The sequence below is a fragment of the Saccopteryx bilineata genome, chromosome 2, assembly GCF_036850765.1.
Source record: "Saccopteryx bilineata isolate mSacBil1 chromosome 2, mSacBil1_pri_phased_curated, whole genome shotgun sequence".
NCBI lineage: Eukaryota > Metazoa > Chordata > Mammalia > Chiroptera > Emballonuridae > Saccopteryx > Saccopteryx bilineata.
The window spans coordinates 232,180,691-232,192,534 of NC_089491.1; the positions used below are offsets into that span (position 1 = coordinate 232,180,691).

Below are 11,844 nucleotides of genomic sequence, written 5' to 3' on the forward strand. Positions count from 1 at the left end.
TCTCAAATGTTTTTGTGTCCTAAATTCTGAAAGAGACATGACTCACTTTTCAAACAGAAAAAAATATCCTATAAAAGGATATGAAAATAGAAGAGCTTTGAATCTGACCTGCTCCCTTGATTTAATTAGTAAGTGAACTATAGCAATCTAAACAAAACCTGAGTTAAAAAAACATTTCATTAAAAAACATAACCAACTATGATGGGCATGCTCAGACTCTGAAAACATAGTATTGCTTCCCACAACATGATGCAATAACATTTTTGAAAGGCTTTCTTGGGGTATAGTTGATTAGTAAACTTATATATACTTAAAGGGTAAACCATGATGAGTTGATAAGGATACAGTAAACTTTAAGGGCCACCCTAATTAGACAATGGAGTAATTTTAAATATTTTAATAAGTGTAAGCACTTCTCCTTGAGTCAGGGAATAGAGAATTAATGAGTTAAGTAAGTGTAATAATAAAAAACACAAAATGACAATATACATAATGTATCACATGCTCTGCTCAAGGTATATAAGCATCCCACCACAGAAGTCAACATTCACACTCAGGTTCTGACCTTGAACAGCACACAGACTCACCCCTGACACCATGAGCTACTACGGCAGCTACTACGGAGGCCTGGGCTATGGCTGGGGCGGCTTCGGTGGCCTGGGCTGTGGCTATGGCTGTGGCTGTGGCTATGGAGGCTACGGCTATGGTTCCTGGCGCCCATGGAGCTATGGAAGGTACTGGTCCTCTGGCTTCTATTGAAATCCTGCCCAGCATCTCAGCATCTGAACTACTAAGGGACTTCTGAATTTCAGCTCAAAAACTGGACAGCAAACATCAAGCGGGGGTTATTTGAACAAAAGCATTTAGCTTCTCATAATTATGGATAATTTATCTATATATATATATATGTATATATATATATATATATATATATATATATATTTCTATCATAATCCTAGAGTACTCTATGTTTGTTTTTATACCTGATTAGATTATCTGTCCACCTTACAACAAAAAATTAAATTTGAAAAAAAACTATGTCTTTTGTTTGTTCATAAAACTCAGTCATGTGGAAGTGATTTTGGGTACATTCTACTCAATTATCAAAGAGGGAAGCTATCTTCTTGGCTAACAGTAATTTTTTTCCTGACATACCTCACAAGCATGCATGGAGACAGAAAAATAGACATAAAGATTATAAATTCTGGGATGAAATGAAAAAATTCTTTCAAAATGGAAAGTGATTTAAAATATTCAATCTCTTGCCATTTAGAAAATATTCACATTTACGTCAACAACAAAAAGCAATGAAAATTTAACATATCTATATATATACTTACCAACCTATGTGATTCATTTGATGCAACTCACATTTTTCAATTCAATTCTTGTAACCACCAAAAGTTTGTTTATTTGGTTTTATTATTGTAAGTACAAGCACATGGTAATGAGTAATCATATGGTAGGCTTATCATGAGAGTAAATCATCTTTACAAGAACTCTTATTTGGTATACTCTCCTCCTGTGCTCAAACTCTTCTGCACATTATTTCATTTGACATTGTCATCAAGAGACTGACTGAGAAGTCAATAATGAATTAGGTTAAATATGTATCATATGAACTCATTGAATTCAAAACAGTATAACAAAAAGTTTCTGTTGGTTCCCTGTACTCTTACTGCCTCTACTGGCATCTTCTCACCACCACCTTCATTCTGAAGAATTTGTTTCTATACAACAAGGGAAAGAAACAAGACGTAAGTGTGAGCTACTTATTGTTTAGCTGAAGCTGAAACTGAAGAGCTTTCTTAAAAATCTAACTTTAGTGAAATCTTAATTTCCCTTGATAAAAATGGACATTGATGACTTATTATGATGAAATAAAATATGATGGAGGGAAATACCAATGTTTTCTGAGAATCAAATGATATACTTAGGTAATGAAATAAAATTAAGATTATTTTTTGTTTATATTACTCAAAGCTGGTCCAATATGTTTGACTTATTCTTTCATTCACTTGATAAATATGCTTTGTTAGAAGAACAGTGATTGATTTCAGATGAAAAATGTATTATCAAAAATGTCACTTATAAACCTCAAAACAAAACAAAAACAACATCAAACAAAGCCTTCAGTGACTTGTTAAAGTCATGTAAAGTAAAAGTAATGGGAAAGACACAAGCCCAATGCATGGTCACATTTCAGGAGGGCTACACTTGGGTTTCCTTTGCCACGATCACAGAGTGAGCTGAGGGAATCCACAAAGGCTGGCCAACAACCTTTATACTCTTGTTTCTGTCTCAGTCACTTCTTCCCTGCATATTTATTTTTTGTGGATTTTTCTAGGCATCAAGATTTTAGGGGACTTTCAAAAATTTCACAAAATCTTAAGACTATACAAGTATTTCTTAAAATTTAAAACCTTAATGAATTAGAATATCTCATTACAAATATTTGGGAGCTTGAAAAGGGGACATATAATCAGTAAAATTGTGATAAGTTTCACAATGACAGATGATTTCTAGATTATTACTAGGGTGATGACATAATAAGGTATAAAAATGTTGAATCATTATATTGTACACCTGCAACTAATATGATTAATAAAAGATTGTATACCAATGATTGTTAAAAAATAAATAAAACTGCCTGATGAGATGGTGGCACAGTGGAGAGAGTATTAACCTGGGACACTATGGACCCATGTTAGAAATGTCAAGGTCACTTGATTGAGTGCAGGATCACTGGCCTGAGCATGGGATCGTCAACAAGATCTCATGGTTCCTAGGTTGAGCCTAAAGATCTGTGGCTTAAAACTCAAGGTCATTGGCTTGAGCAAGAAATCACTGGCTCCACTGAAACCCCATTGTCAAGGCACATATGAGAAAGCCATCAATTAACAACTAAAGTGCCACAACTATGAGTTGATGCTTCTCATCTCTCTCCCTTCCTGTCTGTCTGTCCCTGTCAGTCCCTTTCTCTTTCTCTCTTTATCTCACTTGCTCACTTATACATATATAAATATAAAACAAAAAAAATGTTTGCTGCTTGCCTAAGAGAAATTAAGAGGCAGAACACACACAGAGAATTGGTGAAAAACGTAAGGACAAAAATACTATGTTAAATTTAAAATATGAGTAGAGTGGTAAAATCCTGATTAGAGATAATGGAGAAGAAGGAAAGCCTGGCTGGTACAAGTGTGTTTTGGTGATAAGTACAGAGCAAAGATTTGGAGAGGTCAATAGACAGATGTGCATGGATAACCAAGAAGAGTAGAGAGAAATATATTGACTGTAAAGCAAGAGCACAAAGTCATCTATGGTTGTGGTTTTCAATCTTTTTACACATGGGAACAAGTGAAAATAAAAGTATTATTTCAGGGACCGCTAAGGCAGAAATCATCCTGAGCATAAGCAAATTCAACGAAGCTCATTAGGTCTACGATCTTCCTACAACTTTAGGGTGGTTAACTCTATTGTAAACTGGCAAGGAGTCTGTGGCAGACATGTCTGCAGACTGGTGGTTGAAAAACACTGATCTATAGTTTTAGATAATATTTTTCCATTTCAGAAAAGAGGGTAATATTTAAAGAGAATTTTTTTGAACAGATTGTTAGACTGGTTATAATTGTGAGTTTGTTCTTGTAAATAAATCCTCAGCTTCTGTAATTAATTTTACTATGTCTATAATTCAGAATATTTTGCAAGAGAATATACAAAAATAAAATAGTTTTCTTGTGTGTGTGTGTTCAGCTTGGTCGTGCCACCTCCCAGGATCAAATTGGATTACAACTTAATTTAAGAACAATCATTTTTGAAAAACCAACTTTGGACTAAACTAAGAGGAGTCTATAACCAAGGACCACCAAAGAAGCCACACTGAGACTGGTAGGAAGGTCAGAGATGCGGAAAGGGCTGTCCTGCTCCCAGGAGCAAGTGATGGCTGAGGGTCTGGAGGAACTCTCATGGTGGGGTGGGTTGCCTTGAGAGATGTGGATCCTCAGGCCTAGGCCCAGAACCCCAGCCTAGGGCCCCAGAGCCTAGAAGAGGCGCCCAGACAGCATTCAGCTGTGAAAAGACCTGGGTTTCTGTCCGCAAGAGACAAAGCTCTCAGACTCAGACTCTGTTTTAAAGGGCCTGCACAGAATACCTTGTTCACAGCCACTTACCTGGGGCTCTGGTGGGAGAGAGCTGAGAGGACTGGAATTGTGGGAGGAAAGTGTAAAGTTGAAGGTCCAGGGAGAGATGCTATGGGGGATGGCCACTGGAACCCCTGTGCTGAGTCATACTCCAGTACTGCAATTGCCATCTTTCTTGGGTGGAGCAATCCCCTCTGAGTGGCATCAGCCTGGGCAAAAGCAGCTGCTCTGCCCTTGGGTGTCTATCATACCCCAGTCATGGTGAGGGGTCATTCTGAGAGGCCAGGAAGCAGGAAGCACATCAGTGACTCAGTTTTCTGATGTTGAAACCGGAGCTCCCCCCTACACTCTCCTGAGTCTATAGCTGGTGCTTCCACCTCACAAGAGACTCAATTGAAACTGTGGGTGGGCAGACCACACCTATGGGTCTCAGAGGCCACACCCACCAGACTGCTGGGTCCTCACTTTACTGAGGTCTGTGAAAAAAGTCTGGACAGATTGACACCTGGGGCCAAGGGGTGAAGCCACACCCACCACCCTTCCTAATTGTTAAATTGCCACAGGCTCTAGACTCTAGCAGAGGTTTCTTTTCCCAGCAGCTGAGTCCAACAAGCAGCCAGCCAACAGGCTGCAGGAAGTGAGACCCAGGAAAACTTGGCCTTTTGAGCAGACTTTCTCCCAGGACCAGAGTGAGTAAAAGCCAGCCTTGGAGTGTAGCTTGGTATTTCCATGTACGCCTGGGCCCAGCCAAGGCAGCCACAAACTCTGAATTGCTTGTAGCTCCAAGAAGGTTGCTGAGGGCCAGTTACAGGCAATGTCTCTCATTGGGCTGCGCTGGGTTCCTGCTTGGGAGGCCCGGGGCTGTCACATCCAGCATCAGTTCAGGACGTAACAATGCTTACTAGAGTGGTATCATAAGAAAAAGCTCCTCACACCAGGCCTAGCTGATGCGAGTTCCACTCTCTGTGATCAGCACTGGCACAGAGGCTCATGTGCATTGGATAGGGTGGAGCTTCACAGTCAGCCGGCCAGGGCACTGGATATTCTGTCCTGCTAGGCCAGATTTCACAGGGGGAAGGGAGAGAGGCTTGGAGCATGGACATTTAATATGTGGGTCCCTGTGAATCTCTTGTTGGGTCTGGTTGAGGGGCTTAGCCACCTTCGGGAGAGGCACAGTCAGCCACAGGAGAGGACTCTCTGTCTTCCTTCCTGAGACCAGGGTCTCAACAGCTGAAAGAACTTCTGAAGAGGGGACTGTCAGCCACACTTAGTCTGAACCTGCTGCTCACCTTGTTAGAGAGAAATAAAATTTGAGTATTCAGCAGTGGCTGAGGGATCAAGATCTGGAGTAGGGCCCACATTCCCTGTACTGAGCTCCTGACCAAGAGACTTCTGAAGTAGGGGGTCCCACAAATGTATTCACAACCTCAGCTCCCTAACCCACCAATCGTGCATCATGTAGAGCGGTTGGTTGGGTGAGGCCAATCTGAGCCCACACTACAGTCTTACTACAGAAGACTCTGTGGGAAGACCAGACAGCTGCAAGAGGAGGAGGAGCAGCTGAAAAGTGGAGACAAATCTTACAGAGCTTGGGGCTTTTACAGAGTGCTTTTATGGAGCTGTAGTCATCTCTACGCAGGAGGAAGCTGATCCTTATATGAAGGTTGGCCCCTCCCATAGTACCCAAACACAGGAAATGCAGACACAGACAGCAAAAAGTGCAGTGGCTGCAGACTGGTAGCCCACAGCAGGTTACAAACAATAGCTAACACCAACCCAAGAAGAACTAGACCCAACACTACTGTTAGTGGTTGGCAGACAGCACCAACCCTAGACTCAACTACCTACACAAGCAGCACACCCAAAGGTGGAGTCTAGCAGGCACCAGACACTGTGGAGAATAAATATGTGCAACAGGACAGACATTGCACAGTGTGAAATACACACAATCAAGGCTGACCCTTAGAGCCAGCCAGCCTGAAGGGATAACCATACCCACAAAAGGACCAACTGCATCTAATACTCACATAAAACAAGAGGAAAAATAGTACCCTCCAGAAGCATTCATAGAACAAGGAAAACAGGTCAAGTGGCCTGGAGGACAGTACCACCAAGCCTATCTTCTTTATAAACATCACACAAAAATTTCAAAGTCAGACAGCACTACCTAATACACAGACAAAATGGGCAACAGAGAAATGCAACCCAAATGAATCAACATGGGAAATCCCCAGAAAAAGAACTGAATTAGATGGAAGTAACCAAAATACCAGATGCATAGTTTAAAACAATGATTTTTAGGATGTTCAAGGATCTTAGAGCAACAATGGATGAACATAATGAGCACCTAAATAAAGAGATAGCAAGCATCAAAAAGGACATTGAAATCATAAAAAAAGAACTAGTTAGAAATGACAAATACAATATCAGAAATGAAGACTGCAATAAAAGGAATTAATAGCAAGTTAGATGAAGCAGAGGATTGAATCAGTGATTTAGAGGACAAGGTAAATGAAGGCACAGAAGCAGAGCAGCAAAATGAAAAGAGGGTCAAAAAGTCTGAGGAAACTCTAAGAGAGCTCTGTGACAACATGAAAAGAAACAACATCCACATCATAGGGGTTCCTGAAGGAGAAGAGAACAAACAAGGGATAGAGAACATGTTTGAAAAAATCATAGATGAAAATTTCCCTAAATTGATGAAGGAAAATGTCACATAAGTTCAAGAAGCACAGAGAGTTCCATTAAAGAGAAACCCAAGGAGACCTACATCAAGACACATTATAATTAAAGTGTCAAAATTAAGAGACAAAGAAAGAATATTAAAAGCTGTAAGAGAAAAGCAGTTAATTACCTTCAGAGGAGTCCCCATAAGGATGAAAACTGTCTTATCAACAGAAACACTTGAGGCCAGAAGGGATTGGTAAGAAATATTCAAAGTGATGCAAAGCAAGAACCTACAAACCAGAATTCTTTATCCAGCAAGGCTATAGTTTAAAATTGAAGGAGAAATATAAAGCTTCCAATCAAGGCATAGGGTAGCTGCATGGATAAGAAAACAGGACCTGTACGTATGCTCTCTCCCCACCTCAGAACAAAAGATACACATAGACTAAAAGTGAAGGAATAGAAAAAAGTATTTCACGCAAATGGAAATGAAAATAAAGCTGGGGTAGCAATACTTACATCTGACAAAATAGACTTTAAGACAAAGAATATAGTAAGGGATAAAGAAGATCACTAAATAATCATAAAGGGAAAAATCCAACAGGAGGATATAACCATTGTAAATATCTATACACCTAATATAGGAGCACCTAAATATATAAAGCAGATTTTTATGGACATAAAGGGCAAGATCAACAGCAATACTATAATAGTAGGGAATTTAAATACCACACTGACATCAATGGATAGATCCTCCTGACAGAAAATTAACAAATAAACATTGGCCTTAAATGACACACTAGAGAACAACTGGATTTAATAGACATTTTCAGAACCTTTCCCCCTAATGCAGAAGAATATACATTCTTTTTAAGTGCTCATGGTACATTCTCTAGGATAGACCACATGTTAGGACATGAGTCTCAATAAATTTAAGAAGATTAAAATCATATCCAGCATCTCTTCTGACCACAATGGCATAAAACTAGAAGTCAACTACAATAGAAAAACCGAAAAACATTCAAATACTTGGAGGCAAAATAGCATGTTATTAAATAATGAGTGGGTTAACAACGAGATCAAGGAAGAAATTAAAAATTTCCTTGAAACAAATGAAAATGAACGTATAACAACTCAAAATTTATGGGACACAGCAAAAGCATTCCTGAGAGGGAAGTTCATAGCATTACAGACATACCTTAAGAATCAAGAAAAAGCTCAAATAAACAACTTAACACTGCATGTAAAAGAACTGGAAAAAGAACAACAAATAAAGCTCAGAAGAAGTAGAAAGAAGAATATAATAAAGATCAGAGTAAAAATAAATAACATGGAGGCTAAAAAAACAATACAAAAGTTCAATAAAACCAAGAACTGTTTTCTTGAAAATGTAAGCAAGATTGATGAATTTTTAACTAGATTCATCAAGTAAAAAAGAGAAAGGACTGAAATAAATAAAATTAGAAATGAAAGTGAAGGAATAACAACTGACGCAGCAGAAACTTAAAGGATTGTAAAAAAATACTATAAAGAAGAATATGTCAAAAAATTGGACAACTTAAATGAAATGGATAAATTCCTAGAAACATAATCTTTCAAAACTCAATCTGGAAGAATCGGTAAACCTAAACAGACTGATTACAACAAATGAAATTGAAACAGTTATTAAAAAAAAAAAAACCCCAACAAACAAAAGTCTTGGACCAGATGGCTTCACAGGCAAATTTTACAAAATTTTCAAAGAAGAACTAACACCTATCCTTCTCAAGCTATTTTAAACAATTCAAGAGGAGGGAAGACTTACAAGATCCTTTTATGAGGCAAGCATAATTCTCATTTCAAAACCAGGTAAAGACACTACAAAGAAAGAAAACTGTAGGTTAATATCCCTTATGAATTTAGATGCTAAAATTCTCAATAAAATATTAGCAAACCAGATCCAACAATACATGAAAAAAATTATACATCATGATCTAGTGGGATTTATTGTGGGGAGGCAAGGCTGGTACAATATTTGCAAATTAATTAGTGTGAGTCATCACATAAACAAAGGGAAGGAGAAAAAGAACATGATAATATCAATAGATGCAGAAAAAGCACTTGATAAAATCCAGCACTCATTTATAATCGAAACTCTCAGAAAAGTGGAAATACAGGGAACATACCTCAACATGATAAAGGTCATCTATGGCAAACCCACGGCCAACATCATACTCAATGGGTAAAAATAGAAAGCAATTCCCTTAAGATCAGGAACAAGGCAGGCATGCCCCCTTTCACCACTCTTATTCAACTTGGTTCTGGAAGTGCTAGCCACAGCAATCAGACAAGAAGAAATAAAAGGCATCCAAATTGGAAAAGAAGAGGTAAAACTATCATTATTTTCTGATGACATGATACTGTACATAGAAAACTCTAAAGTCTCAGTCAAAAAACTACTAGACATGATAAATTAATTTGGCAAGGTGGCAGGATAATAAATTAATATTCAGAAATCAGTGCCATTTTTATACACCAATAATAAATTATCTGAAAGAAAAATTAAGAAAACAATGTTCTTCACTATTGCAACAACAAAAAAATAAAGTATCTAGGAGTAAATTTAACCAAGGAGATTAAAGACTTCTACTTGGAAAATTATAAAACATTGATAAAAGAAATCAAGGAAGATACAAACAAGTGGAAGCATACACTGTGTTCCTAGATAGGAAGAATAAACATCATTTAAATATCTATATTATCCAAGGCAATCTATAAATTCAATGCAATTCCTATTAAAATACCAATGGCATACTTCAAAGATATTGAACAAATATTCCAAACATATATATATGAACCAAATATATATATAGAACCAAAAATGAACACGAATAGCCTCAGCAATCTTGAAAAGGAAGAATAAAGTGGGAGGTATCACACTTCCTGATATCAAGTTATACTACAAGGACATTGTACTCAAAACAGCTTGGTACTGGCATAAGAGAAGGCATATAGATCAATGAAACATAGCAGAGAACCCAGAAATAAACCCACACCTTTATGGACAATTGATATTTGACAAAGGAGGTAAGAGAATACAATGGAGTAAAGACAGTCTCTTTAACAAATGGTATTGGGAAAACTGGACAGCTACCCGCAAAAATATGAAACTAGACCACAAACTTACACCATTCATAAAAATAAACTCAAAGTGGATAAAGGACTTAAATGTAAGTCATGAAACCATAAGCATCTTAGAAGTAAACATAGGCAGTAAGTTCACCGACATCTATTGCAGCAATATATTTGCCGATTTATCTCCACAGGAAGTGAAATAAAAGACAGGATAAACAAATGGAACTATATCAAACTAAAAAGCTTTTGCACAGCTAAAGACAATATAAACAGAATAAAAAGACAAACCACACAATGGGAGAACATATTCGACAATACGTCTGGTAAGGGGTTAATGACCAAAGTTTATAAAGAACTTCTAAAACTCAACACCAAAAAGACAAACAATCCAATAAAAAAATGGGCACAAGAAATGAATAGACACTTCTCCAAAGAGGACGTACAGATGGCCAATAGACAGGTGAAAAAATGTTCAACATCACTAATCATCAGAGAAATGCAAATTAAAACCACAATGAGATATCACCTTACACCACTCAGAATGGTGCTCATTAACAAAACAACACACTATAGGTGCTGACGAGGATGTGTAGAAAGGGGAATCCTCCTCCACTGCTGGTGGGAATGCAGACTGGTGCAACCTCTGTGGAAAACAGTATGGAGATTCCTCAAAAAATTAGAAATGAAACTGCCTTTTGACCCAGCCATCCCACTTATAGGAATATATCCCAAGGACATCATATCACTGACTGAAAAAAAGAAATGCACCCCCATGTTTATGGCAGCATTGTTCACAATAGCGAAGATCTGGAAACAGCCCAAGTGTCCGTCAGTGGACGAGTGGATTAAAAAGCAGTGGTACATATATACAATGGAATACTGTGAGGCCATGAAAAAGAAGGAAATATTACCTTTTGCAACTATATGGATAGACCTGGAAACTATTATGTTGAGTGAAATAAGCCAGGCAGAGAAAGAAAAATATATGACCTCACTCATTTGAGGAATCCAAGGAACAATGTGAACTGAGGAATGGAATTAAACCTGAAGGGAAGGGGGGAGGGAGCTCTTGGGAGAGGGATAAGGGAGAAGTTGAGGGAAATACAGGGGAGGGGGAATTCTTTTGGGGAGACACTAGAATCTATGTAAACACAATAAATAAATTAATTAAAAAAGAAAAGAATGATGAAAATTAGAAATGATAAAATATTAAGTGAGAAAAAGCCAATTCAGAGGATTAATGCAATATGCTCAGTAATGAAGAATTCTATTTAGGGAATTTTGATTTTGAGACTTTGAAGACAGGTGTTTTTCTCATTAATAACAAAGAATGCAGTGAGTTCGGGGTGTTCTAACCATGCAGCTATGGAAACCCAGAACTTAATGAGCTGGAGTCTCTCCTTGTAGCAGCAGATTAATAAGATGCCTCAAGTCAACAAATATTTTGCAATGATCCAGAACAATGGTCACATGGTGGATCATCTGCTCTGCTCAGGGTATATAAGTTTCCCAGGACAGAGGTCGACATTCACATGCAGGTTCTGACCTTGAACAGCAAACAAATTCCTGACACCATGAGCTACTACAGCAGCTACTATGGCGGCCTCGGCTATGGTTGGGGTGGCTTCAGTGGCCTGGGCTGTGGCTGTGGCTATGGAGGCTACGGCTATGGCTCCTGGCGCCCATGGAGCTATGGAAGATACTGGTCCTCTGGCTTCTACTGAAAACTTGCCCAGCAACTCAGCATGTGAACTTCTAAGGGACTTCCAAATTTGAGCTCAAAAACTGAACCGGAAACATCATGCCAGGGTTATCTGAACAAAATGTATTTAGCTTTTCAGTATTATGGACTGTTTATCAATATGCTTATATTCCATCATAATCCTAGAGTCATCTACTTCTGCTTTTATAACTGATTGGACTA

The 11,844-nt window shown here is 38.2% G+C and overlaps 1 protein-coding gene across 1 annotated transcript; it reads left to right on the forward strand.

Moving 5' to 3' along the window:
• The first annotated feature begins 597 nt into the window (after positions 1-597).
• Positions 598-11,644, forward strand: LOC136322441 (keratin-associated protein 19-3-like). Its single transcript, XM_066254445.1, has 2 exons — positions 598-734; positions 11,416-11,644. Exons 1-2 carry the CDS (start codon positions 598-600, stop codon positions 11,642-11,644), a joined length of 366 nt encoding a protein of 121 aa, XP_066110542.1.
• Positions 11,645-11,844: the final 200 nt, after the last annotated feature.

Bases quoted from the DNA above. Each gene is read 5' to 3' on its own strand.
- LOC136322441 (XM_066254445.1), top strand. From the start codon at position 598: ATGAGCTACTACGGCAGCTACTACGGAGGCCTGGGCTATGGCTGGGGC. The intron at 735-11,415 runs GTACTGGTCCTC...TGCTCTGCTCAG, and splicing joins CGCCCATGGAGCTATGGAAG to GGTATATAAGTTTCCCAGGA.